Genomic DNA, 27,855 nt, shown 5'->3' with positions numbered 1-27,855 from the left:
AAAATTCTTGTCTATTTTCCGTTCATAAAATTTTATTAACTTTATCTTTATTCAGTATATTTTTGGTTTTATCTTAATATTCTTATGAGATAGATTTTTTTGTTGACTTTTTTTTAATTTATTGTCAGTGGCGACAGATGGCAGCACCGTACAGTTTCGCAGCGTCATCTGCCCCAATTATTTCGCACTTGTGGTTCATTAACAACAATAAGGTCTTAGAAGGTTATTTTTCTAGCATTCATTTTATTTAATAATATTCACACATGATTTTGTTCTTCAAACAGGTTTAGAGAAGATTGAATATTTTTAAATTTGAAAAAAGGGTAACAATGAAATATTTTTTTTCTATAATATTTTTAAAATAAACGGACAGCCGCAGATAAACTTTTCGTCCATAAATTTCATACCAACGAGCCAAATTGAAATTAAGCGTTTGAAATTTTATGATATTTCAAGGTTTAAACAAAATCGGCTAATCTCACACGCGGATATTTAAAAAAAAATTTTTTAATTAACTAATACAGCAAGCGTGGATTGTCATCCTCTGACAATCACTGACAAATGATTTACACTGGAAAAAAGTTAAACCCAAAATCAGTCAGTCAAATTCACGGAATAAGTTAAAAAATAGTATCTAAACGTAACCGCATATTCTGACGTTTCTGGTGTCGGGTGTCGCGTGTTTAGTATCATTTTTCATATTGAACTGTCATAAATAAAACACAATGGAGAATTGGATACAGAAGAATCTTTCAGAACTATTGGGTTTCCCGATTCCTCTGGATATGGCACAGTGAGAAACTAGAGATTAGTCGAATTATTAATCGAATGAAACATAGAGGTTATGATTGCGTAAAATTACAGAATTATAATCAACCTGGAAAACGAGCAGGACCTCGAAAAATATCTCGAGACTTTACTCGACAATTCGAATCCCAAGCACCAGCGTTTCGTTGTCGAATTGAAAAAAAGACGTGCTGCCAATGCGCCTATTTCTTGTCGCAATAGTAAATTCGACGAGAACAATGGTAAAGCGGCACAAAAACAAAATGACAAAAAAAAAGGAAAATCAAAGGACAAGGAAGGCACTGCGTTGCAGGAAATGCCGAAACAGTTTGAAAAGAAAAAAACTCACTTCGTTAATCTGTATACACCAGAGGGAAAAGATGCGCAAACTGTTTTATTGAAAGGTACTTTATTTTTAGTATTTTTACAAATTCATCTTAGAAATCTCTTGTTTCCTCAATTTAGTGATTACAATGATTCTGTCAAACCTTAAAAGTGAGTATAGTTCAATGGTTTTTTGTTCAAAGGTAGACACAAATGTGATTGTGAAGCCAAAACACATACGCTTGTTAATAATTGCATCAACTGCGGCCGCATTGTGTGTGCTCAGGAACGTGCTGGCCCTTGTTTGTTTTGTGGCAGTTTGGTTTGTACTCCAAACCAACAACAGATTCTTTCAAACAATTCGAAACAGTCCAACACTCTTTATAATAAACTCATGGACCAAAAACCTGCTAAAATTTCAGACGATGCTATCAAACATAGAGACAAGCTTCTGGAATTCGATAGAAACAGGTTTTTTTTTATTTAAATAAAAAATCATTAATATTTTCACAGTGCTCCAATTCAGTTTGAAATTTTATAATAAATTGAAATTATAGTGCTCGTCGAACAGAAGTAATAGACGACGAGAGCGATTATTATCAAACAAGCAACAGTGGTTGGTTATCAAAGAGTGAGAGAGAAAAAGTCCAGAAACGTGAAGAAGAATTGCGAGATAAAAAGCACGAGTCACGTTTGACGAGAAAAGTCGTTTTGGACTTTGCTGGGCGAGAAATTGTCGAAGATTTGCAAGAGTTCGATCACGTTTTGAACGCCGAATTGCGTGAATCTGCGGATTCCATGATCGCCAGAATTCATGATGATGCGAATGTTTGTCCTACGGTTGAATTTGATCGACCTACGGTAATATTATCTGACAAAATAATATTCCAAGTTATAAAAAATCGTCTAATCATTTTGGGTGAAAACATTTCAAGGCTTATTTTTTTTCTAGTACGTGCCTTTGAATCTGTTCCATTTGAATGATAATCCTGGCTCGAGAAATCTCAGTCAAAAAAATATTCATAGTCGGATTCAGGACAAAGAATATTTGGAAATGATGGACGAAGGTCTGTGCCTGAGCATGCATCAACCATATGCATCTCTCCTGGTTGCAGGAATAAAAACGTGAGTCAAGCTTTGATAACTATTCACAAAAATAGAAATCTTAACAAAGTTTTATTGATTTTTTCCATATTTTTAAAATTTCACTGTAAATCTATGACTTTTGTCATAAATTCAATCAATTTATGTTCGTTTTTATAAACAACTTCAATTGAATTTTTTGACAGGCACGAGGGAAGAACATGGTACTCTTCGCATCGTGGACGACTTTGGATTGCTGCAGCTTCCAAAATTCCTTCCACCGAAGATATTTCTGTTCTTGAGAATCGTTATAGAGTCTTAATTAATGGTTCGTTTGGTTTTATTACCAATATGAGTTATAACATTTCTGAAGAAAAGTTTATAAATTTTTTACCTTTAATTTCGTTTTCTTCATTTCAATATTCATTTGTGTAGAGAACCTCAAATTTCCGAGCAATTATCCGACATCCTGCTTGCTCGGCTGCGTAACCGTGACCGATGTTTTACCTCAAGAAGAGTATCGTCGCGTGTACCCAGAAGGTGAAAGTGACAGTCCTTTTGTATTAATTTGCCAGGATTGTTACGAACTACCGCTTAAATTCCCGATCCAAGGAAAACACAAAATATGTAAGAAAAATTTTCATGCTAAGACAGAAAAGGAAAAAGCACCTCTGCTAAAATCTTTCAAACTCAAGTGGATAATAGTTAAAATAGTTGGATTATAAATATATTAATAAATTACTATTTTATATTTATTAATTTTATTTTCGTTGGCAGACAAACTGGACAAGAAAATTCATCAGGCTGCCATGAAGTCCCTGGAGCATTCGCTGAAAGTTCGGGCAAAGTAATTGGCAGATTTTATTGGATTATGGACAAAAAATTTGTGATCCAGTTTATATGTATTTATAATATATATTGAAGCAAGTTTTTCCTTAAAATTTGCTCTATAAAATGTTGTATAAATTCGTATATGCATACGTCTTTCATACATAATACGTATATATGTCTTTCAGACCAAACTTGATTAAGATTTGGTCTTGGTTGAGTTTGGTTGTCTTCTAATAAAGATTTCTCCGAAAGAAATTATTTATTGACATAAACCCATTGCCCCAAAAAGCACACGACGCTCTTTAGTGCTGGAAAGTACATGAAAGCGCTTACGCATGCATTTTATTATAACCACTAAAACAAGTATCATGATCGATGGTATTGCCGCCGCTGACTGAACAGCAGCAACGCGCAGTCGGTTCGAGAAGAGACATCCCGCAATTTTTTTTTATCGACGTAGTTCCCCCACTATATGATGGCGCTATCCACCGGAAATGATAGTAAAACATTTTAGTAATTCAGTTGGTCTTCCCATCTACATGCATATTGTTTTTTTGCCGACCGTTTTTTTTATGTGCAATCCCGAGGGTAGAGAGAGTGTAAGGGAAGAAAAACTCACGTACGTATGTACAGGTGCATTGGTATTGGTATAGAGTCGGCGTGTCCGTATCCTTTGAGTGAACAAACGGTGTTTTGGTTTAAAGTTCCTCGTCAAAGTATTATGCAGAATAAGCTAATGCAGTTAATGTGAAAATATTTAGAGGCCAAATTTATTCATAACTGTGCGTACTAATTATTGGATCTGTAATTTCTTCGCCAAAATTGGTGTATTGACTCGTTCGTTTTTGGGGAAACTGTGCACATTGTGCATTGATTGTACTCTGAAATTGATTTATTTCTTTTTTGCGTCGCATGCGCAATTTTTATTCAGCTGAGAATCAACAAAACACTGGGTTATAATTTTAAAAAATAACACTACGTAAAAACGAAAATTAATTAACCCCCACCAGTTCTTCCATTTTTCCTTCAATCCGGTGTCTGCTCCCATGTATTTTGTTGGTTATGTTTCATCGTGATGTAGCAGAAAATAATAGACTCACGCGTAGATAATGATGAACTTGCGAATGTAAACATATTTTTCTAGATATACAGCAGAAATCAGATATGGCAACGAAAGGGCTAGTCGCTTCGATCATTCAGTTTTTGACACAGCAACTGGAAGAGGGAGACATAACTGCGGATTCTCGAGAGAGTCTCGAAGTTGCCATACAGTGCTTGGAGAGCGCTTACAATGTACAAGCATCAGACGCATTACCCAACTTCAATCTTCAGTCGGCTTATCAAGCTGCTGCAGATAGTGCCAGACCTATAATTAAGAAAGAAGCTACAGCGGAAGAAAAAGCTGAAGCTGAGAGACTCAAAACAGAAGGCAACAATTTTATGAAAGAGGAGAAACCACACGATGCCCTCAGAAGTTATACAAAGTACGTCCCTAATTCAAACATTTTATTACATCTCGTTTATTATATGTGAGGTAAATATTCTTCAAGACCGTATTCCATATTGAATGAAAACTCTGAACAGAAACAATGAATTTGGACATATTGTATAAGAGAATCAATCACCATGCTTTTCAGGAATGAATTGATTTACTAAGGATTGCGAAATTCTTGGTATGATTTTCTATTCACAACTTCCTAAACAAATGAAAAATACATTTACAGAATATACAGGATGCATGCTAAGTTTTAGTTTAGGATATTTGGGACGTCATTATAGCAACATACTTAGTAAAAAATTATATCAACTGCAAAATGCTTCAAATTTCCATACTAAACTACTAATGAACCAATATAAAGCATTAGTCAAAGTACAATCTAGAAAGCACCATGTTGCTCTATTTCTATTTGAGAACCATAATTTGTTGCTCCGGTCTGCATTTTTTGCTATTCGAACATGTTACAATGGGATGTTTGATTTTAACGATTCAAAATTCGAAGGATTTCACACAGGATAATTTGAAAGGTTTGATTTTCTATTAAGAAGGAAAAAGATAAAACACTAACCCAGAGGCCCGCACATTGTTAGGGATAAACGTCAAAGATAAACTAACTTAGAATTCAGGACTTTGTTTATTTGCGCAGAGCCATAGAATTGGACGGAAGTAAAGCTGTGTATTATTGCAATCGTGCGGCGGTGCACAGCAAAATGGGCAATCATCAATTAGCGATAAAAGACGCAATGACGGCGCTCTCGATCGATCCTTCCTACAGCAAAGCTTACGCTCGTATGGGTTTGGCTTATTCGAGTTTGTTGAAGCACAAAGAAGCCAGGGACTGTTATCAAAAAGCAAGTGAAATGGAGCCGGATAACGAGTGTTACAAGAACAATATACAATTGGCGGAAGAGAAATTGGCAGCACCACAAACCGGTAATCCTGCAGGTCTCTGTGGGCTTGGCGCAGCATTTGGAAACATCGATGTTGGTTCTCTTGTGGAACATCCAACTTTTGTTAATATGGCCCGTGAAATATTTAACGGTCCAGACGCAATGAATATAATGAATTATTTTGCTGCCGGTGATGTGGAAGGAAGCTCTCGTAGTATCGAGGCAATCATGGAAGCGTAGGTATCAATTCATATCCCCCCCCCCCCCCCCCCCCGCCCAATCATAAATTCCGTTGCTTCTTATTTGAAAGAAAAAAAAAACAATCAAGAGCAATCGATTTGCTTGTTCAAACTGAGAAGAAAAACCTTGAATTGCTGTCTGCTGGTGGAGAAAATTGAGATATTTCTACACGTTTTTTCATTTTCAGTGGACAACGTTTCATGGAAGAAATGCGAATGACAAATCCCGATTTAGTGGAGAACCTGAGACGTCAAATGCAAGGTCCGAATGATCCTCAACCGCCACAGAATAATTGAGCTCTCGTCAAAAATCTCTGTAATTTTGCGACTTTCACATCAGAGTATGACGCGAAAGACGAGAAAAAATGAGGCGTAAGAAAAACAAATGAAATGACGAAAAAACAGCAGGACATAGAGAACTTTTTGGAAAGTACGGTGATACTAAATCTTGATGTTTCGATCGCTCCAAAACTTTGTGTAATCAACAGTTTTAGATGTATCATCTTTATTGTACGTGGAAAGCAACCATGCCATTCATCCATATTGCCCTATTTAGCAACTGGAGTCGCGAATTCCTGTGAAACAAGTGACTACTTTATTTGAATTCCTTTTTCTACAAGAAAAAAATTTTCTAGCTCACCCAAGACCTTTTTTTCCACAATTGTCGAATGATTTATCCATAAAAATTATTTTTCCTGTTTTTTTACTTCCCGTTGAAACTGTAAAATTTGTCTCGATCATGAGAAGATCTGTGTACTGATCGAGATTATTATATACGAATATAAAAAAATATATTATAATATACAAGGTAGAACGTATGCTGTATGTGATTGCGAAATTTATTCAAAATCTTATAGCAATGTGACCCATCGCGATATACGTCGTAAGCTTCCAAAATAAATAGTAGCGACATACAAACTGTATTAATGGGAAATGATTATTTTTCCTCGATTATTTTTCGGAGAACGGACCGTCAGACATAGAACTCAGATTTCATTTTTCTTGAATTGTTCTACATGACGAAATTCTCATGAGCTATTAATGCTCTTGATAGCTCTTTGAAAAGGCTTTGAGCCAAATACATTCGGTAACGGAAGCAATCAATGAAACAATTATTTGTACGTATATTCGTGAGTTTGTGTAGAAGAAATATTGGCACTCGATCGACGATTATGTTTGCCAATGAAAGCAGGCTAACTCCCAAAACATTTCATGATTATACGTGGCCTATCGGAAAAAAATCACGGCTGGATAAAATCGATTTTTGAAGTTTTTTTCAAATATTCATCATCAAATTAGGTTGATAAATTTAAACACAAAATTTTACATGTTCTATTTGAAATTATCGACTGTAGATAAACACCCCTATGATGAGAGTATACGAGTGTTGAAAATTGTTTGTTTCCCATTGTCAAAATCCAAAAAATAAATGCAGTTGTGCCAATGATCATAATTTTTCGAACTCCAACATTACGGAAAAGTTATAAAATGAACATGATCTTTGAAAATGCAACATTTGTTTAATTACGAAATGCAATGCCTTCGTAATTTTGACAAACATAGATATATGCGAGTGTCAGCGGGTGCGAAAGTTCTTGTTGTACGGGCCTGGAGATTCTATCCCCGCCTAAAAATTTGTCCCCCACCCGGGGAAACCATCGCCGAACACACACTCAACAGATTGAGGTGTGGCCACAGAAGGCAGCCATTTTCTTGACTATCTGTCGCATAAGATTTCAGGTAAATACGCAATTAATAATATTTCGAGAAAAAAAAAAACAATTAAAAAAATGAATCTACAACAAAAAATATAACGCCTGGCTGGAGTGGTGCAAGGGCTGTGCTGTGTCGTGTTTTGTCGTTATTAGCGATTAACGAATCCACCGTTACGTTTTTGTTTTTTTTTCTCTTGAGAGAGCGCGCATAAAACGAAGACTGGGAGAAATAATAAAAAAAAAAAAAAACGGAACGGAGAAGGGATATTGTACTGTATACTCGGCGACCGAGAAGCTGAAGGAGTGCCATGCGTTGCGAGTCTACGGAAAAATAGTCCCCCAACGAATCGACAGAGTTATTTCACTCGTTCATTTTTTACACTTCGATAAGTTCGTCGCCGAATTTTATATTGTTAAATTCAGATCCATATATATAATAGTCAGAGAAAAAAAAGCAAAACAGCGAAGTATAAAGGATTATTCCGAGGCAAAAACTTTTCGACACGAGTTCGCGTTTTAGTGAAGTGTGAGTAAGTACATCGTCACCGAGCATTTAGACTCCAGCGTCGCCGACCTACCCCCTTCCTTCTCGTTCCCTCCCTCCCTCGTTCTTTGCACTTTTGCACTTCGCCCTGTTTTTTGTTCCCCTTGTTTTTTTTCTTGCTGAATTTGACCGGTTGGTCTTTACGAAAAATTCTCGATTTTTCTGAATTTTTTTTCTTGTGGATCTTCGCTTTGAAATGGACATATAAAACTTTGTCCGTTTCGTTTCCTCCCTTCTTTGACACTCCCCTCACGAGCGCGTTCGTCCTTTGAGTTGTCTCGAAAGCGAAAACTAAGGAAATCTCACCCGATCGCGCCTCGACAGTCGCAACTTTCGTCAATTGTTCGTATAGCCGGTGAACAATATTGCACAGGTGAAAACAAAAAACAAAGAAATTCGTCCCACTGTCAAGAGTTTTGGCGTTCGTTATCTTCCGATCCTTCGCGATCGGATGACTAAACGTCATGTGGTGATGATCTTTGCAAAGTTCGTGGCACATACGGAAAATCCAAAAATGGCGAGACGCTTTTCGAAAATCGACAATTCTTCTAAATACGAATAATTTCGTACGGGACGTGTTTTTTTTTGGTTTTCGTTGCACAAAGTAGTTTTCTTTTTCGTTTCATTTGCACAGCAGGGACAATTAGGCATCAGGTTGTACTTTGTGTGCATGTCTACATCGATTTGCTTAGGAATTTGTTGATGTTGTATATTTGAGCATTCTTTCTGACTCTATTGACCTTTGAAATAAACTTAACTCGGATTTATTCCACTCGAGGCTGGAAAAATGAAATGTTTCATTTCACTCATATCGGAAGAGCATGGCAAAGAAAACAAAGTAAAAACGATTTTTATGGGTAGTACAATAAAGTCTTCAATGGAATTCATTTCCCAGCATGTAAAGAAAAAATAATGGTATAGGACCAGAGGTGAAAATCAAAACGCTGAATTGGAGTGGCTTGGAATACGTACACATATCTTTCTCCATTTATTTTTCTGTCTCTTTCTCTCTCTCTCTCTCATTCTCTATGTGTACCCACATACATATATAATAATTTTGTTGTGGTATTAGAATTCATCTCGCAGCTCTCTACCCGTTCTAACATCCAAAACTGTCCACTTAAAACAGAGACGCGGAAAGAAAGACTAAAAACATGGGATGCATTGTGGGCCGAAACCTCGGCCCAGACGATACGGGGTACCCTGGATCAGGTACGACCCAGTCTATATCCTATAAGCTTCCAAAAAGAAATGAAAACAAAACAGCAATTTCTCTCGCCCCTCCTCTCCGTAGGTTGCTAAAAGAGATAAATAAACCATAACCGAGAATCCAATATTTCAAAAGTTGAACATAAAGACTCATCACTTGATAAACTTTTATTTTTTTTGCATAATCCCATTTCTGACTCAAAAAGAAAACTTTGAAAAAAACACTGGGATTAGAGAATTGGTTATAAGAAAAAAATTGAAAACTTCTTTCTATGGGTAGTCGTTTGCAAGTTTTTCTAATTTGCACCAAAAAAACAAGTAGTTTATTTACAATTTTTGATGAACGTTCAAATGCAATGATGTAACTGCCAATAAAATTTTCCATGCGCCCCTTGTCCTTCATAATATTCATCCAATTGTTTTTGTTTTGTGCATAAATTCATTAGAATCTTTTCACACAAAAGGCTTAGTCCGCATGTAGATTACGCTTCAGCTATTTTATGAATTCCTATTAACACGCTATCTGTGAGCAAGAAACGTTTCCCAGAACACCACAATGTCAATAGGACGGTTCTAGGAATAATAAAAAATAGTTTTATCAACCAGAATATTCTGGATTATGAAAAATACAAATCCATTGTTTCGTGAATTCCTCGAATGTACAAGTTGATCCAACTGTTTATTTCTTGGAAGCACAATTTCATTTTTTCCCTCCCAGTAGATCTCCTCCGTTGGAATACTTGTGAAAGATCCTCGCTACTCAAATTCAACTTTCAATGAGTGTCGTAGTCGTTCATTGTCCTACATGTAAATACTTCCAAGCTTTGAGTAATAAAGAGAACAGCTTCAAAAATTAACTGTTTTCGAAGGAGATATACTACGAAGAAACAATATCTGTTTGTTTTTCCTTGTCAAACATTCTCACCTGAGTTTGAAAAATACGAGTTTAGAATAATACACGGTTTACCTGTATTTTATCGTAGAAGTAATGTTCTTTGATAGGAAATGAGACGTATAGAGACTAGAAATACGAAACCGTCAGTGCTAGAAAAGTATATTTTAAGTCTGCGAAACTTCTCTTCGGAATTGTAGACACCTCTCGCCTAGATAGCACAAATTTAATGACAGAATCAGCACAAAGCTAAATAAAAAATTAATCATAAATACTTGAATGGATCAGTGATTAGTTGAATTTCATACTTGCAGTATCACATTCGATTTCGTGATCGAAGGATATTGAAATAACATTTCTGCATCATTGTTCTCGTCAAGAATCGTCATTTGTTGAAAAACAAATAAAATTTTAAGATTCTATTTCCCAATAAATGGTATATTTATTGTATTTTTTGCTTATTATTTCGTCGCAGGTTTCATGGCGGCGATCAGGAAGAAACTGGTGATCGTGGGCGACGGTGCCTGTGGTAAAACTTGCCTGCTGATAGTATTCAGTAAAGATCAATTTCCTGAAGTTTACGTGCCTACTGTTTTCGAAAACTATGTGGCCGATATCGAGGTCGACGGTAAACAAGTGAGTTGGAAAATTCGTTTTCAATTGCTCACAATAAATTTCATGATTCAAATACAGATTAACGAACGTGAGTACGTGTACGTGTTCTTGTCCACAGGTTGAACTCGCCCTATGGGATACAGCTGGTCAAGAGGATTACGATAGGTTGCGTCCACTCTCGTATCCGGACACGGACGTAATCCTCATGTGTTTTTCCATCGACAGTCCCGATTCATTGGAGAACATTCCCGAGAAATGGACGCCCGAAGTTAAACACTTCTGTCCTAACGTACCAATTATTCTCGTCGGTAATAAAAAGGATCTTCGCAATGATCCTAGCACGATTAAAGAACTTGGCAAAATGAAGCAAGAACCGGTAAAACCCGAGGAGGGCAGATCAATGGCTGAAAAAATAAATGCCTTTGCATACCTCGAGTGCTCTGCCAAGAGCAAGGAAGGTGTTCGAGAGGTCTTCGAAACGGCGACCAGAGCCGCGTTGCAAGTTAGTCACTTTTATACTTTTCTCATTACTGTCATTTTCGGTAAACTGATGTGAGTCCACTGATTAAACGACTAATATTCCTATTGACTGAAAACCCATCTGACTCTGCTTGATGAATTACTCTTTGATTTTCTTGGAGGCTCAGAAAACGGCAAGAAAGTCGAAGGATGGTTGTTGGAAATAAAGAATTACATGATATTAATATTCTTATTTCTCACGTTAAAGGTAAAGAAGAAGAAGAAGGGAAAGTGTAGGCTGCTTTGAGGTATATTACGAGAACGGGCCCAACGCCGACAAGTGAAGAACACACAAGGAATTGCGGAGCTAGCTGCAACGAAGCTAGTCGTAATGCCGGAGGCCCCCCCAGCATAAACTATGATACACTAATATCTTATCTTTAATTACTTTACATAATAAACAACAAAGAAAACAAAAAGGATAAAGAACATCAGATTAACAAAAATAGCAACATGTAATGCAAAAGTTCATAAGAATTACGAGAAAAAAAAAACAAATATTCGAGAAGAAACGAGTAAATTTTTAATACGAAAACAAACGAAAAACAAAACATTACCAGCAATCGAGAAAATCCACACGATACGATATACATATCTCAGATATATGTGTGCGTATTTAAATGACTCTTTAATTGTATCTCAAAGTAAATGAAGAAAAATGCTACAAGAAGACTTGACTGACTACGAAAATCGTCATCCCTCAACAATTCACAAATACAACACGCAATTATCTTCGCGTAATAACTTTGATCATCACTGCATCTAATTCTCAAAAGGCGGTTTACATCCTTTCTTTTTTATTTTTTTTGTTCCGTTATATTTTTTTAAATTGGAGTTGTATTTCGTTTCGGCAATGAACTGTCAATACGTATGAAGAACAGGAGAGTTCTGCGTACATTGGAGAAAAAGAATGAGGGAGCAAGCAGTAGGTGCACGAGGGGAGTAGGAATAAATACAATTTTTTTGAATATTGCAATGAAATAGTAGAAAAGACGACGAATGTAGAGGGGGATGGAGAAAAAAAATTAAATAGTACGAAGTTCGAGTGCGAAACTTGTCTTTTGTACGGCTCGTAATTGCATGAAGCATTGTAAGATTTTTTAAATTCAACTGCAAAAGAATAATGAGAGAATGGGGGGAAAAAGTGAACATTTCTATTTTAATGTGAACGTGCATAAATAGACTATACCAGATCACTTTGATCATTAAAAATACCACATAGGCTAAATGTATTATTATTATTATTATCATTATTATATTATATTATATTATATTGTAATACGTTGACACTAACATAACGAATTGTAATAGCAGCTATATTATATTTATGTACTCCGAAAAATTAGCAGCGACCTCCTGTATAGCTTTTTAATGATTATTCGTGATTATCAACCCCTCATAATGGACGCATGCAACTCAAAAAACCTTACGAGAACAATTATTGCCGGAGTTTTATACATATTGGAACGAAACAAAATATAGTTTGAGCGTTTTATCAGGATTAATATTTTTCTTTTTTTTTTCTATTCAACAAAACAAGAAATCAATAATAATTTCGTAACGACTTGCGAGAGATTATCACGACTGGCAAAGAAGCGAAAATATATATGTCCAGATATATATTTATATTATACATTTTTTTTCATCAAGCCGTAGTTCACGTAAATAAGAATTCGTCACGTTTTTTATTGACCAAGTGCCGATTTCGCAAAAAAAAAAGAAAAAGGAAAAAAAAACTATATATAACGACAGTCGAACTCTAAACTCGAATGCTTCGCGCGCAATAAATGTTGCGCAAATTTACTGAATAAAATAATAATCGCAGCTTCATCATTTCATGTGAATACAATCAATTGTTATAATTTATATAGTACGCCTCGAACTGCCTCGAAGATGAAGAGAAAAAACATTATTTCTCAATGATTCATTTGTGCGGAGAGAGAAAAAAGTTCGTCGCGTCGCTGGATGAAAGGAATTGGTGTTTGATTGTGTGTATTTGCGGAAACGCCTTCGATCCGGTTTGCGACGACAATTTGCCGAGCCAAGAAATCAACGTCCTGGAGCATAAAATCTTCAAATCGATTCGTCTGGGACAACTGGAATAATTTCAATGTATTTCTTTCTAATAACTCTCGAAAATGCAAAATTTCACAATTTATGGAGATCGTTTTCCTTGTATCGCCTTATAGACGTCCGTGTAGTAACCGATTAATCGTAGGTTTCCGAAAATATAAAAATATCAACGTGCTTTTTTTTTATTTTACTTTCATTTTGGTACACGGTTAATAAAATCATGGGACATGCATGAACAGAAATGCTCGGAAAGAAAACCACTTTTTTTATAATAAATTTCTATAATATGTTTATTGGCGATGGCGATAACCTTATTTATAATAAATACATCACATTTATAAAGAAGCGGTCAAAAGTCGATAGGCCGCTCGTACATTTCGTATTTTTTTAGTTTGTCGATCGGGGGTTTTTTTTCAACTTATACATTTCTGTGTAATGTAACGGTAAACTCCATCTAATTCTCTTTCAATTCGTTGATTATTGTACAAACAGGTACATTCCTATATGAGAAAAATTAACGCACAAACCCAGAAGAATAACGTTTCGTTGATATAGATATTTATCTTTTTTACTGATATTTTTTCTTACTGAATATCAATAATCGAGAAATTATGTGCTCGTCAATTGTACAATTCGAATTAATGAAACATAGGAAAATACTTTCATAGTGAGGATAAAGCATTTTTGCACAACTGCGTCTTCGTACAGAACAACGTTTTTGATGGATGACGGCCAGCCGTATAATTAAATTATTTTTAAAGATACAACTTTTCTTCTCCATCACGACACTAGATTTACTTTTGTTTTTTTTTACACAAATACACACGTATGAATATATATTCATATATATAGCATACTGGATATTGAATTGAAGCTCGTAAGTTCTTACAACATTGATCTAAGAAACAGAAAGACCTTTACAATCTAATCTTTTACAACTGTCATTTTTTTTAATTACTGCAAATTTTGTGATTGTCTACACCACTGTGTGATGAAAAAAAAACAACAATTTTTCGTTTTTTGTTGTGATCGTGGAGATCATTGTTCGGTTGGTTTGTCGTGAAATACTCCATGCACACATTCGCACACATCCACAGACTTGCGCCCACACACTCAATCCTATTCCCATAATAATGTGAATTGTATGATGATCGGTAATTAGATGATAATTGAAAAGCGTTCGCACGACTATGCATATGTATATATATATATAAATATTTATATATCGAAAAAGACAAATGTCTTTTTCTCAGTATTTTCTAATTATTTACAAAGTAAACGTGATTCTGGACAATGATTGAGAGCTTCGCGTGACAAGAAATATCTCCGTACGATATCAAAACATCGATGTAAATAAAACAATGTACGCATATATATATATATACATATAGGAAAGTGAAGTCGGAAAAGCTTTGAGAATAACTTGGTTCATTTCGTGTGTATGGAATGTTTGTATACGTTCCTTTGTTTCAATAGTCCAAGTGACAACTGCTTCTTCTTCTTCTTTCCTTTTTTTTCGGTAATACGTCCGGCGTATGTTATGTTACGTACCGAGTACGTTATGCTAATTTGCTTTTATTTTTCTTCGGCACACCGATGTGGTGGTTCGCAAGAGATTCGATGCAAAAATGATGATCGATGGAAGTGGATGCTCGTTGACTGCTTTCTTGTGTAGGCTCCTTAGTTCGATGTGGACGGTACTGAACTTATCAAACTGGACATGTAGCAGCAATAGCAGGGCTCCAATATGCTGATATTTCTGTTCGTACGATGAATAGAGAAAAAATTTTGAGATTTTTTGTTAACAGTGTGATTTTGAGAAAATTGCGGTTTAACCCTCGAGATAATAGGAAAATGCGTACATTCATTATTCCAATGGTAATTGAGTTTGCATAAATGACTACTGCTTCGATACTGGAAAAGTTAAGGATGCAAAGATTCTTTTGAAACTGTATTGAAGAAATTTATTTACCTTGTCGAGCGCGATGACTTTTTTTTTTTCTTACATCTTTCCGGAACATTGAGATCATTGCCAGAATCACCGTACGTTCGCTATGATTGTAATCCACTACTGCTACTGCTTTTACTGGCTGCCTCAATCGATTCTTCTCTTCCATCTACGCTATATCTACAAATTCCTTCTCAAGTTATGCATTGACAAACAAGGAAATTAAACAGAAGATTTATACGTTCTCACACGTTGAATGCTCTTTTGAGTGATAAACAAAACTCACTCCTTGCGGATCGAAGAAGCTGCTATTTCTTGGGTCGTAGGCCTCTCCTCAGAAAAATTACGCGTTCTACCTAAACTATTCTTGGCTGAACAAGCTCTCGCCCTCATCGTTGGGTCGGCACGTGTATCATCGTAGCGCTTAGAATTGTCGGGCACAAAGTTTTTGTTGCTGCTCGTTGCTTCGTATTCTTCGGTCGGTAGACAAGTTTCGACCATCGCTTCGAGGCAGTTGACGAATAATTCGGCACTCTCGGCCGTACGATTACCCTGGAAAAAAAAAACGTATTTCATATTTGAATAAGCAAATATTGTTGAAGTGTAGAGGAGGAAACGAAACAAATTTCGGAGATCACGAAATCAGTGGACATTGAAATTAGTGAGAAAATATAAAACCTTTGCATAAGGTCCAGCGAATCTCCAAAGTCCACCAAATCCACAGCTCTGCAAATAGTGCAATTGTTGTCCGGTGTCCTCACAAGCAATGGTGTTTTGTATGATTGCTTGTACAGCGCTCAAAATAATTTGATCGTGACACGAGGACAGCACACTACTAATTTTAGCGTCGAGCAAATTGTTAATGACAGGAAAAACCTTGGGGAATACGATCGATGCTTCGGCGAGATAATCGTAGAGTATACGAGTCTCATTCTCATCGGTCGAGTATTTGACTAGAGTTGCGAGTATCGTGAGAACGAGAGTTTGAGTGGTGAAATCTGTGAGCACCTCGGGATCGAGTAAAACGTTATTCTCATTGCTGACACTGGCTCGTGCACTGCGATTCTTAGTTACAGTGTCCTCGTTCGGTTTTGGGGTTGTTTCTTTGGTCACTGGTACGGAGAAGGATCTTTGAGTTTTGAGCAACGTGCTACGACCAGGTGGATGAGTAGCGAATTGTTTTTGTTGGCGAGCTTGCGAAATGGCCGAAGGATCCAAAAGGTCCCAAGACTTTTGTTTCTTATTCGTTCGACTGATATTCCCGGAGGTCGGTTCGGGAGTTCCATTGCTCGTTGTCGTATCGATAAAATCATTGCTATTCGATTCGGTGAAATGTCTAGCGAGTGAATGCCTGATGTGACAGCGACTACGAACTTCTTCGGAAACGGAAACAAGAGCCGTGAGATAAGCTACGCTTTCAGGCGTTACTTCGAATTTGTCTCTGCTAAACGGCTTTGCAACGATGGCCAATAACATGGTGAGTACTCTTGTTGTTCTTGTGACAGTTGTCGGCGTCGGGTGACGGTAGCCCTTGAGCAAATGTCCAACGAGGGCAAAGTGGAAATTGGATTTGAAGGAGAGTCCAACGGCGTGATCGAGTTGTTTGAAGTGCCATTCGAGAGGATCTCTCACTGACATCATCACTTTTTCGAGGCTCTTGTCATCGAAGGTACCCTGGGAATCGAGAGTGTGCAAGTTTTGTTCGAGAAGTGCGAGTCCCGAGGCGTACAGAGGCGCTTCGTCCAATTGAAGCACCGAAGTTGCAACCCAGAACAAATAACGATGAATCGGTGATTCAGGCCTCAAAAGTGGCTGAAGCCTGGTCAGACACATTACAATTGCTTCGAGGAGAGTTATGTCGTTGAAGCTCTCGAGAGCTTTGACGAGAATCCTTAACAATTGTTTTATATCCTGATCAGTAATGCTCTTGCTGATACAACCGAAGACTATTAGTGCTCGTGGCTGGAGCGCCGGGTTGAAACAAAAAGCGAAGCTCTTCGCCAACGATGTCCAAGTCGTCAGCCAATCGCAGGTCGGTATGTCGCGCATGCAAGCTTCCATGATTTCCAAGAGTGCGTCGGTGATTACTTCGAGACTGGTGAGCGCGAGATACTCACGATCTTCAGCCCTGCAAATACTTCTCTCGTTGCCAAACCATTTCTCACTCGAATGTCTGTAACTCGAGCGAAAAGCCGTTACCGCAGCAGATTTAACTTTGCTTATGCCAAAAAGAAGATAAAATTTAGGCAATGAGAATTCGTCGAGGCTCATACGTAAAACTCGATAAGTGTCCTCGGAGAAGGAGGGCGAACTGCAGGTACAAAGTGAGTGTATGATGTTTATAACAAGTCCGTGAGTCGAGGCTCGCATACAAAGACTTCCGGAACAAACGAGGAACGTTACCGTGTGAAACAAATATGGAAGATGTTTTCCAACATCGAGGCAATTGTTGAACGAGAGCATGAGCAAATAACGCGCTAATATAGCGATGTCGTCCCACATCATGTGTTCTTCGAGCAAAGGAGTCGGAGAAGTGCAAGTTTTGTCGACGACCCGACACAAACGTCCAATTACTTTTTTTGCGACGAGCTGAACATTACCGGACGCAAGTGCAACCGCTGTATCGGCCAATATCTCTACCATCGGTGAGCCAAGACCATATTTGACGCTTTTTTGGATAAAATTATCGAGGACGGTGTCAATGAGATCAGGCAATCGTCCGATGGTGCTCCAGATTTTAGCTTGAATGCTCGGATACATTTCAACCTCTTCGATCGTCAGGGTTATCAGCTTTTCCAATATTTGATTGACCTGTTTCTTTCGTTTGCCACCCTCGTCGTTAGGCTTGTAAAAACGTACGAGGTTCTTGAGCCACGGGGTCATGTACTCGAGACACAAGTGTTTAAGCTCGATCGTCGAAACGCGAAAACCTTGGATGCACTCTTCGAGAAATTCGAGTGTGAGGTGAGGATCGTTAGCGGCCAATGTCTCGCTCAGATGTTTTATAAATATCGTGTTGTTCGAAGGTATACATAAACCCGATGTTTCCAATAGTTGTCCCTCGATCTTGAGGTCAAACGTCGCGGTCAAAGCGCACAATTGATTGTAGGCTGCTGTTCGGAGATTTGGATCGGAACTGCCGAGATTCAAGAGTGCCATGTTCAACAGCGTTCCAGGCACGTCCTTGGGTCGAATTTTCGGATGTACCGACATCGAATCCGGCTGTGACAATTCCCATCGATTCCTTATGTGTATTATCGCCTGTACTATGCTATCACAGTCGTTGTGTATGAAAGACAACGGCACCGCCTCGTTCGATATCGTCAACGTGAACTGATTGTCATCCACGAGGCAAACTTCCTCGATTTCCGAAGCGTAATAAACGTCGTTGAGGAAAACCGAGTGGGACAATACTTTACACTTCTCCGCTGAGGTTATTTGTATCGCGGTTGGTCCAACCTTCACCGAAACTTTAGTATCCTTGTGCGAGAGCTTTAGCGCACTCGTAAATACTTTGAGGTCCTCGTCGAGGGACAAAGTTGCACCGGGCAATTTTTGTTGCTCCGGATCAATGAGATCATTCAATCGACCAGGACCATCCACGAACACCACTTTGCGATTGCCCTTCAACGGCGCCAGTATTCGGTCGTGATACTTGGTAAATTCTCGTACCCAATTGTCACAATTGTAGATATAAGCCGCATGTATGTTCTCGTAAGCAACCTCCGGCAGCACGTGGAACCATTTTTGTAAAAATTCCGTACGAAAACGATTGTCCGAACATGTGTGCGTGAAATCTACTACGAGCTCGAACGGAGCGTGACAGAATGGTTTGAGAGTCAGAATTACGTGGTAAATCAAGAGATCGCCGTTTGTCTCGCCGATTCTGGAAACAATAATATTTTTCAACATTTTCATTAGAAACTAGAAACTTTTATATTCGTGTTGATAATCCGATAACAAAAATAACTCACTTGTATCTTCGTGCTATATAATAAAAAACTGGATGGCCGAGTTTGCTCGTGCCCGCCTGATAAAATATGTTTAAGCTTTTGATGCTTTTGAATTCTTCCTTCTCGTGCATTTTGTGCTTCACCATTATTTCTTCGAAATTCGTCGAAGACATATCGATGCTGGACCATCGTGCGTAGGACGATGAAAACAACAAGCTGTGTGGGGAAAAAAATAAATTTAAATACATGTAAACAAAAAAAACGTGTAGCGTTTGGACATCGAAATTGAATGTAAGAAGTACTGACTGCGAATCAACCGGCTTGTGTTCGGGTGGACCTAGGTAAGCGAGCAACGTAGCCATTTTGTCAAAAGGACGACGACCAACGGCCTTGTGATCTCTGCTACTGCTGAGATAATCGCCGATTCTTTCCTGATGATTCCAAAGCAATCGATGAAGAGCCAAAACATTGACATCCGAAACGAAAGACTTTGGATGATTAGCCTGATCTACTGTCTCGCAATCCGAGGCTATTTGTATGAAGAATCTTCGTCCAATTTCAAAATGAGCTTGAAGAAAATCGTTGAACGGTAGCATATGTTGTTCTTTGCTGAATTGTACGTGATTCGCAATATTCTGAAGTATCTTTGACATGAGCATGAGGCCTCTTTTAACGTGAGGCGGTACTTGTTTGTTGACAATTCCCATCTCTTGGGGCGAAACGATTGCCGGATTGATGAATCGTAAAAATATGACAGTACCGACTGCGCCGATGTTGTTTTGCGGACACTGCGGAAATCTTTTGCTCAAAACTTGGTAGAGACAGTGACACATCGAGCGTAATTGTGGAGGAAATCTGTGGAAAAATAAAAAACATTAAGATCAAAGCATAAAGATATAAAACTTGTTCAAGAGAGCAAAGGGAAATAAATTACCGATCCGCTGAGGAAACTATAGCATCGAATACTTTTTGTGTAAGAGCTATGAGATTCCTTCCATTTTCGACAATATTCTCGTTGACGTCGATCCTTGCGCTGTCGACCTCGAATCTCGTGAAAGGATCATCCAGCAAAGGCTTTATCAAGGGCTCCAACAAATTTTGCAAATACGTAGCACCGTAGATTTTGAAACAAAATGCCATGATTTTGCTGCCAAGACTGTTACCGCGGAACAGAGTTTGCATGCAGTCCGAAACTTCGACCTCGCGATAAAACATGTTCCAAAGGAGAGGCGATAACAGGTGTTTCGCATCGAATAAAGTAACGAATACTCTCGCTAATTCGTCCATTTGATTCGACGTTACAACGTTCGCGAGGGCTATCGCTATCGGCAGTTCACCTTTGTCACTTATCATCGTTACCAATTGGACCAATTGCTCGAACCGATCGGCTAACACTGTCTCCGCCAAGGTATCGAATTCCGTTCCTTGTTGAAGTATTTTCGTCAAAACTTCCATAAATGCTGCTCGTGTTTGGAGGTCTCGGTTATAACCCAATGCTGTTGAGCAATAAAACAACGGATGTTATTGTTATATTCGCATGTTTTACCGAACTCCAATCACGAACGTTGAAAAACGTCTTTCCCCAGAGTTCTGACAATTTACTCTTTGAATTAACTTGCAACTTACCGATTGAATGCATGAGACCGCTGTCAATGTTAGCGCTGAGGAGATTACTCATGGCTTGAATGGTGGCATTTCGCAGAGTCGAAAGATTACCCGTGTGCAGGTGTTGCCTGGAGACGACTTCTTTTTCCTCAGCCGTGGCGTCGTTGCAGTTGTTTAATAAATTCATAAAGAGTGTAAAATATTTGAGAAAAAGTTGTGATTTTGCTTCCATGAGATCGCCACGATCGGATTCTTCGGGTTGAAGAGGCAGGCCGAGAAGGAGTGCACCGATTGCTTCCATACAGGCTTGATCGAGATCTCTCGTGATCGTGCTGCTGTCGCTGTTACTGGGAGGTGCCATTTGATGAGTTGTGCCCATAACCCAATCGGTCAGATATTCGACAAGTTTGTTACGGAACTTCATTTCCTGTCGGAACACGAGATCGTCGCGTCTTTTCATCATGGCTTCGACGAGCTGACAGAGCTTCGTTTTTATATCGATTGCGTGGACGGTCATGTCCAAATGTCTCACGTATCTTACGATCGCCAGAGTCATACCTTCAATACTCGTTATGCCAAGATAATCGGAAGGCTCATCGGTTTTCGAGTCGAGAACATTTTTCATAATGAATATCGTGTGCTCGATGAACTGAGTGTTCACGTCGAGAACAATAACTTGACCTTGTTGATCGAAAAACTTCTCTACTATACTTTTTATTTGATCGAAAAGTATGGGATAAAGTGCCGGACTCATTTCGTGACCGACTAATTCTTTCACGTGTTTCTGTATCTGACTTCCGTATTTTTCGTTGTTCCAAATCAACAGGCGCAACAGGTTCGAGACGAATTGCGTTACTGGACAATATTGCACTTCTTGGCTGGGATTCGCCAAAGTAGATACCGAATCTTGCATCATCTGCTGTTGCTGCTTCGCCGAACCTTTTTTCGGTTCTGGATGCAACGGCATACCTGATATCGGCCTGCATGGAGACTTTCGCTGCAAACAGACACCACCGAGGGCACACAAAAATCCCGTCATGTTCGCCCATTCGTTTATTTGATCGTCCAATTCGTAATCCGAATTCTGATGAGACGCTCTCCGCTTTCCCGTGTTACGGTGAAACGCCTCGACTTGTCCTTCTTCCGTTTTGTTTTTCGGATTGTTCGTCAACTGTCGCCAAATTGATTCCCAATTTCTGAACGTCTCTTCCCAAGCCTAGTGCATCATTTTTCATGAATATTTCGTTAAACATTTATACATTGAAAATTATTTGAAAAAATGAATTTCCAACATACCGGTTGAACGCCATTTACGCAATGCTCGATTTTTCTTAGCAGTGCCATTATTCTTCTCCGCAAAGCTGCTCGTCCTGAAAAAATGATTCGATTATACATTTTCTCGATTAAAAGTGATGCCGAAAGAAATCCCAAGATGACAAATATTCATTTCAGCAGGGATGAAATGAATTTTTTGCATTTGAATAATTTTTGCAACTCACCATCGTTATGTCGTTGGCAAGTAATCGTCGTGTCTCCGCTGGCTGTAGGAATGATAACGAACTCAATTGATTTACTTGCAATGAATTTTAATGAAAAATACAACCCAAATAACTGACCGTTAGTGAAAACCGTAGAAATCTGAGCAAGCTCGACGTAATGGTGATAATTAGGCAATGGGCAAGTATCGGCAACATCGTCGCTTCCACAGCGGATTTCAGCCTCTTCGCAGAGCAAAGAAAAACACGATAGGGCTACAAGAACCGCCTCGACATCGATGCTCCACAAGTACATGAAGAACACGACCTCCAATTTGATATGCGCTTGTTTACAAATGGCTATTTGACTACCAACATTCGCGTATTCTTTGTTCCGCGAGAGAAAAGCGTTGCGGTTGATGAGAATTTCTCGCAGCCATTTCAGTATATCGGTATAATTGACAATCTGATGTTGAATGAGCTTCTGCGATATGGAAAATAGTACTTGAGAGCTTATGTCCCAAAAAGTGTTGATCGGCGCTTCGGGATTCCAAGCTTTTATTTGATCAGGATGATGAAGAGCGAGCAACGCTTCCATCGCTTCGTGAGCAATGTCCGGCATCGTTGGCTGATGTACCAGCGAAACTAGACCATTTATCAGCTCCAAAGTCGAGCTCTGTATCTCATGGCCGGCTTTGCCCTGGTTCTGAAATATCAATGAAGATTCGTTTCGTCAAAACATGATAAATTCTTTTGAACAGATGTTTTTTTTTCCTGCATATATTATACTTACGTTAAGCATGAGCATGGGGTCCGTGTGAATTAAACGAACCAACCACAGAAGAAGATTTCTATGACTGGAAATATCTTCTCCTCGATCTTTATTTTTGCTCTGTTCTTTCCCTTTTAATGTTAAACCCTGAATCATTCGAAGAGGTGTTTGAGATATGTAACTCTGTGTAACTTTGTTGAGCGTGTCGGTAAACATATTACGAAGATCGGCGCTACGCGAGTATACAAGCTCTATTTGAGGCCACCACGAGAGTCTTGGTTGTACAACTATCCTGTAACAGTATTTTTCAACGATTAAGCATTTTTGTTACCCTCGAGAACATTTATGAAAAGGGGAAAAGTAATAAGGTACCTGTAGAGCGAGCTGACAAGTACGAATTGATAAGTCGATGGAAAGTTCAAATTTAGGCAAACTTTGAGAACTTCGTTGTTGTGTGGTTTAATACGAAAACAACTAACTAGACAATCTATCATGAGATCAACGTCCTGAACCACGTAACTTTGACCACGTGAAAACGGTTTGCTCGGATTAAAAAGCAAACTGGTCAAATCGCCGATAACGTGCTGCACCAGAGTAAATATAACATTGCTGGAATCAAGATTGCTTATGTAGGTTGAGGCTTTACAGAGTTTAACGCACGTTACGGCCGCTGCTTCGGTCAATTGTTTCCCCGAACCGCCGTGCATCACTTTGCCTCGTTTTATACTCTCGATGAACTGTTTCTTCTTCGAATGTTTCGGTGAACACGGCGCCCCTGTATCAGCATTCACTATTTCCTCCAATACAACCGGTGACAGTATGAGCAGCATTATTTGCAACGGCCATACCGCGAACACTCGACCTTTCTTGATGTCCGCAAATGTGTCCAGTATGTCGAACAATTCGTCGCATGCTTTAGCAAGCTCGTCGTTCTGACGTTTTTGGATATCCGCAAATTCGTGGGGATACGTGTCCATCCAATTCCATATCGCCTTTTCCAATGAATTCATCAAAACTATGTGAGCCGATTTTTTTAAGTTACGTATCTTCAGTATTGTTTCTGCAACAGTTTCATTAAATAGCACATGTAATTAATAGTTTTCCAGTCAATATTTGGCTGGAGCACGGAGTCGTTTTTTGAGTTCCAAAAAAATGATTTTCATTTCTAGTGCACCAAACGATTAGTGGATACGAATGATTTGGAGCATTGAATATACTTTTCTGTGGGGTTCGGAAATGTTTGGAGAGTTTCAAGAACTTTCTTTACCGTTCAACAGTTTGATGAGCCTTTTGACATCAACGTTTATAAGCTGAATGAGTTCTATGTCGCTATGATCAGGACATTCATCGCTTGACCCAGAGGCAGCTATTGTCGCTTCCTGAAGATGAGCCGATATTCTATTGAATACTGCATTGAAGAAATTCAAGCTAAGAGCGAATAATACTTTGCTAGCCAAATTCTTCAAATGCATGTAATAAGGACAGTCGTTCGGTACATCTGGGAAAGATAAAATATTTATCATAAATATATATATGTAGTATAATTGTGCGAGAAAGACATAAGAAAATGATACAATAATCACTTACTGATAAATCGGCAAATCTCCCTGAGTAAAAGTTTAATATTTGTAGTTTCGTCAAAGTTCGTTGTATCTTTGGGTTGATTGGTTAGGCACTGTTCCAGCGTATCGAGGATAATGATTATAGATTCGTAACAATTTTTGTCCTGCTCCGAACCGTTCAACCATCTTTGAGTGCCAGTATTAATGATCATTTCGTTAACATGCTGAAGCATCTTTGTTAGGCACTGTATCACATGCGAAAACCGATAGCGCGATATTTGTATTAAATACTTCTGATTTTTTTCTTCGTTGAGACGCGAATGGGTCGTTTGCGGACCGGCTCTGCATGGTAGCTGAAATATGAAAAATTACATGATTTCAAAACATTTGTGACTTGAGTAAAATCAAAAATATCAAAATGATTCTAGAATTTTTTAGATAAAATATTAGGAAAATTGTGGAAAACCAATTGATGCTGACTCGAATAATTTCGGATCAATGTGAAATGATTATAAAAAAAAATGACATGGATTTTGAAACATTTTTTGGTTAAATATCTCGTTAATGGGAAGGTAGTTTATGAGTGGTAAGGAGAGGGGAATAAACTGGGGCGTTCGATTTTATGAATGAACAACGTTTTTCTCGATAACGTTTTCCATCTCACTCTTACTCCTCATTCACCTTGGCGATAAAATATAGCCCCTCCCCCCTCCGCCACCTCTTGTCACCAACAATGACATTCGACTCGTCCATAATCGCAAGAAATACCGGTTTTATATGCGATAATGAAGTGAAATATAAGATTTAATAGAATGTGGGTGGGTGACGATCATCCGAGAAAAATTGAGAGGGAGAAAGATTAAGAGAGCGAGAGAGAGAGAGAGAAATGGATAGAGAGAGATCGAGCTTTCCAAACAGAAACAGACGGCTGTCATTGATCATTCTCAGACTGATAATACGAGCGTAAACTCGACTTGAACTTGAAAACAATTCTGTGTTTTGGTACCTTTGGAGAAAACGGATATGTAAATTATAAATACCATACGGAATGAAAAAAAGAGAATCATAGCAAGATTTCCCAGAGGTGAAAAAATTATCGAGGGCGGCCGTGTGAGTCTTTGGGCATTGGAAATATAGGGCACGAAAAAGGGAGATGAATACACGGGAGAGAATAATCACACTATTCACGAAAGCAGAAGAATTAAGTTTTCAACATCACGAAGCGTGTTTTTGATTGAAAGGACAAAGATTAACAGGAAGACAAATTGTTTATTTATATGGAGACACAATCGCCGGTACCTGATCCTCGAAACGCGCGATAAGCAACCCGGCCCATTCGCTGGGCTTTTGGGTGCCCATTGCGTCTCTCTTTCGTCCCTCTTCACCGACAATACCCCATTTCTCGATGTTTATATTATTTCTAGACTTTTCCTTATTGGCAGAAATCCACGAGAAACCCGCGACCGATGAAAAGATTGCACACGATAAATATATCCACTCCACTACATTGAAAGACAGAGACGGAAACAGAGGAACAGAAAGAGAGAGAGAGAGAGAAAGAGAGAGCGAGAAAAGAGAAAGAAAAAGAAAGATAGAGGGAAGGGTGTGCTCGGGTGGGGGAACAGGGGAAACGATGTTTTCACGAAACGCCCGAAGACGCCATTCAACACGAACGTCGACTTTGCGACTGGGGGGGTTTGAGAATTTTGTGGTCCACGAGCGCGGTGGGGTAAGTTCATTTGTTCCCGAGTGGATCGCGGTGACCTCTCGCGGCGAAAATCCAAACTCAGGATCGTGGACGATTGCACAAAGAAAATACCATTTCTTTACGACTATAATATAAAAAACGTAGAGCCAATATTCATTAGATTGGGTCATTCAACAGAGCAATGGCAATTTGAAAATCAATATGACCTGGATTATTCTCGTTTATTATTATTTCGAACGGTTGAAACCTTTGTAAAAAAAAAAATATAAACGCAACCTGTCTCGCCTGTGTGGACTGTTCGAAATGAGACAAAACTGGAGAAAATACAGTTTCGATCAACATTCACGAGAGGCGCCTTTATTATTGCCCACTACGCAACCGCCATTCATAAATGTCCAACATTTTCATCCTCACCATTCCGTATCCTCCCACCCTCTCGTCTGCGCATTCTCCAAAAATGTATATTTACGCTCGTATGTTTTGAATACATCGAGGAGTATCGATTCAGTTTCAGAAATTCTGAAAGGTTACGCGCCACCATGATATTTTTTCCCTATATTTTGATAACGGTGTGTTTGAAAAAGCTAGTCAAACTCAGTACCTTACCTTACGCCTTCCGCCATGTTGATGAAAAAAAATCCTCATTTATTCGCTTAAGAGTCGGACGGGGAAAAGCAGAATCGGATCATTATGAGGGATATTCCGGGTACTTTAACTGTAAATGCAAAGTATTTTTCATTTTTTTTTATTTTTCATTTTTTTTTTTATTTTTCAAAATACACCTTTGCAAGCAAAAGGAACCTCCGAGTGGCGTGACGATGTCTCGTTATAGAAGTGTTCATTAATATTCTGCGTCACTCAAGAGAAATCCCAAACTTTGCTAAAGTTTGTAGATTTTTATTTAAAGATTGTAACTGTAACTTTATACAAAAAAAAAATAGAAGGAAAACCAACAATTTGTCAGAAATTAATGAGAATACTGACTGTGAAGGATACTCAACATCAAAACGTGTGGAAAAGGAACTCAAATACCAGACCGAAAGTTTGGTCTTTTAGTCCACATATCCTTTAGGACGTCACGCAAATCTTTGTGGTTGATTTCGTTTTAGTTTTGAACAATTATTTCAAGAACAACGATTATTGGCAGGTTTTTCGTAACGCTCAAATTCGCATAGTCATATGACATGAAATGCTTATTCCAAATTATCAACGCCCGCATACTTTGGAGTGATAACAGTTTGAAATTTGTGTGACGTGGTGTGGTGTGACGTCTGTGGCCGTACATTGGCACAGTTACGATATTGGGCTTTATCGAAGAATCGCAGTTACGTAGTTGCCCTTTCCTCAGCATTCCCCGCTTCTCCTTATTGAGCTTTACGGTAATGTTTCTCGATGCAGTGGATGCTTTTTGGGTCCAAATCCGTAACAGCGACGTTGAATACGAAATTACGATTGGCAGATTTCAAAACGTTCTTTGAAGGCAGGTCCATCGACCTGTAAAAAGAATAGTTCAGAAGTTGAAGAATTGATGTTCGGCCAAGCTTTTTATGAACATTTTTTTCGTTTCTTACAATTAAAAAAAAACCTCAAAGCCGTACAATACCAAGGACTTAC

General features: G+C 38.5%; 5 protein-coding genes and 1 long non-coding RNA gene across 16 annotated transcripts in view; 3 read left to right on the top strand and 3 right to left on the bottom strand.

Annotated features, from left to right (window-relative positions):
* Window positions 1–221: 221 nt before the first annotated feature.
* LOC122412967 (activating signal cointegrator 1) lies at window positions 222–3,279 on the top strand. Its single transcript, XM_043422997.1, has 8 exons — window positions 222–793; window positions 865–1,190; window positions 1,314–1,581; window positions 1,668–1,971; window positions 2,063–2,235; window positions 2,400–2,521; window positions 2,629–2,820; window positions 2,971–3,279. The coding sequence occupies exons 1-8, from the start codon at window positions 726–728 to the stop codon at window positions 3,042–3,044; spliced, it is 1,527 nt and encodes a 508-aa protein (XP_043278932.1). The 5' UTR covers window positions 222–725; the 3' UTR covers window positions 3,045–3,279.
* LOC122412979 (uncharacterized) lies at window positions 2,270–3,779 on the bottom strand. The gene is made up of 3 exons (XR_006261468.1): window positions 3,648–3,779; window positions 2,588–3,505; window positions 2,270–2,485 (listed from the first exon to the last, which is right to left on the bottom strand). It is a non-coding gene; the product is annotated as an uncharacterized lncRNA (long non-coding RNA).
* LOC122412972 (small glutamine-rich tetratricopeptide repeat-containing protein alpha-like) lies at window positions 3,662–6,574 on the top strand. Of its 2 annotated transcripts, none has more exons than XM_043423001.1 (4): window positions 3,662–3,806; window positions 4,169–4,508; window positions 5,169–5,648; window positions 5,840–6,574. In XM_043423001.1, exons 2-4 carry the CDS (start codon window positions 4,189–4,191, stop codon window positions 5,946–5,948), a joined length of 909 nt encoding a protein of 302 aa, XP_043278936.1. In that variant the 5' UTR covers window positions 3,662–3,806; window positions 4,169–4,188; the 3' UTR covers window positions 5,949–6,574. The 2 variants fall into 2 exon arrangements, with proteins under 2 accessions (XP_043278936.1, XP_043278937.1); XM_043423002.1 differs by lacking the exon at window positions 3,662–3,806 and adding an exon at window positions 3,837–3,977.
* Window positions 6,575–7,256: 682 nt separating this feature from the next.
* Window positions 7,257–13,303, top strand: Rho1 (ras-like GTP-binding protein Rho1). Of its 6 annotated transcripts, none has more exons than XM_043423004.1 (5): window positions 7,326–7,391; window positions 9,040–9,122; window positions 10,487–10,647; window positions 10,745–11,128; window positions 11,354–13,303. In XM_043423004.1, exons 2-5 carry the CDS (start codon window positions 9,065–9,067, stop codon window positions 11,390–11,392), a joined length of 642 nt encoding a protein of 213 aa, XP_043278939.1. In that variant the 5' UTR covers window positions 7,326–7,391; window positions 9,040–9,064; the 3' UTR covers window positions 11,393–13,303. The 6 variants fall into 6 exon arrangements, with proteins under 6 accessions (XP_043278943.1, XP_043278939.1, XP_043278941.1 ...); XM_043423006.1 differs by lacking the exon at window positions 7,326–7,391 and adding an exon at window positions 7,501–7,892; XM_043423007.1 differs by lacking the exon at window positions 7,326–7,391 and adding an exon at window positions 7,501–7,896.
* Window positions 13,304–15,190: 1,887 nt separating this feature from the next.
* Window positions 15,191–26,207, bottom strand: Nf1 (neurofibromin 1). Its single transcript, XM_043422966.1, is given in 15 exon segments — window positions 15,191–15,356; window positions 15,453–15,718; window positions 15,845–19,052; window positions 19,141–19,335; window positions 19,426–19,974; window positions 20,054–20,615; window positions 20,746–21,940; window positions 22,021–22,094; window positions 22,224–22,265; window positions 22,341–22,905; window positions 22,993–23,286; window positions 23,289–24,031; window positions 24,239–24,469; window positions 24,559–24,886; window positions 25,833–26,207. Coding segments are annotated over 15 exon segments (8,322 nt in total). The 5' UTR covers window positions 25,893–26,207; the 3' UTR covers window positions 15,191–15,346.
* A 765-nt stretch (window positions 26,208–26,972) lies between these two features.
* The window catches only part of Ipk1 (Inositol phosphate kinase 1), a 36,009-nt gene continuing 35,126 nt past the window's right edge, over window positions 26,973–27,855 (bottom strand). For all 5 annotated transcript variants that reach the window (XM_043422993.1, XM_043422995.1, XM_043422996.1 and 2 more), the window contains one exon: window positions 26,973–27,735. In XM_043422993.1, the coding sequence (XP_043278928.1) occupies window positions 27,606–27,735 (130 nt within the window). In that variant the 3' untranslated portion in view covers window positions 26,973–27,605. The remainder of the gene's footprint in view (window positions 27,736–27,855) is intronic.

The sequence above is a fragment of the Venturia canescens genome, chromosome 7, assembly GCF_019457755.1.
Source record: "Venturia canescens isolate UGA chromosome 7, ASM1945775v1, whole genome shotgun sequence".
Classification (NCBI taxonomy): Eukaryota; Metazoa; Arthropoda; class Insecta; order Hymenoptera; family Ichneumonidae; genus Venturia; species Venturia canescens.
Note: the sequence above shows the minus strand (reverse complement) of the source record. Positions and strands in the feature narration are given on the sequence as shown.

What these genes read in the sequence shown, in the direction of transcription:
- LOC122412967 (XM_043422997.1), top strand. Translation starts at nt 726, where the DNA reads ATGGAGAATTGGATACAGAAGAATCTTTCAGAACTATTGGGTTTCCCG. An exon ending in CTGGTTGCAGGAATAAAAAC is followed by an intron (nt 2,236 to 2,399) that starts GTGAGTCAAGCT and finishes ATTTTTTGACAG; the next exon opens with GCACGAGGGAAGAACATGGT. An exon ending in TTATAGAGTCTTAATTAATG is followed by an intron (nt 2,522 to 2,628) that starts GTTCGTTTGGTT and finishes TCATTTGTGTAG; the next exon opens with AGAACCTCAAATTTCCGAGC.
- LOC122412972 (XM_043423001.1), top strand. Translation starts at nt 4,189, where the DNA reads ATGGCAACGAAAGGGCTAGTCGCTTCGATCATTCAGTTTTTGACACAG. An exon ending in GCCCTCAGAAGTTATACAAA is followed by an intron (nt 4,509 to 5,168) that starts GTACGTCCCTAA and finishes TTATTTGCGCAG; the next exon opens with AGCCATAGAATTGGACGGAA. An exon ending in ATCGAGGCAATCATGGAAGC is followed by an intron (nt 5,649 to 5,839) that starts GTAGGTATCAAT and finishes TTTCATTTTCAG; the next exon opens with TGGACAACGTTTCATGGAAG.
- Rho1 (XM_043423004.1), top strand. Translation starts at nt 9,065, where the DNA reads ATGGGATGCATTGTGGGCCGAAACCTCGGCCCAGACGATACGGGGTAC. An exon ending in TACGGGGTACCCTGGATCAG is followed by an intron (nt 9,123 to 10,486) that starts GTACGACCCAGT and finishes ATTTCGTCGCAG; the next exon opens with GTTTCATGGCGGCGATCAGG. An exon ending in TCGAGGTCGACGGTAAACAA is followed by an intron (nt 10,648 to 10,744) that starts GTGAGTTGGAAA and finishes TCTTGTCCACAG; the next exon opens with GTTGAACTCGCCCTATGGGA.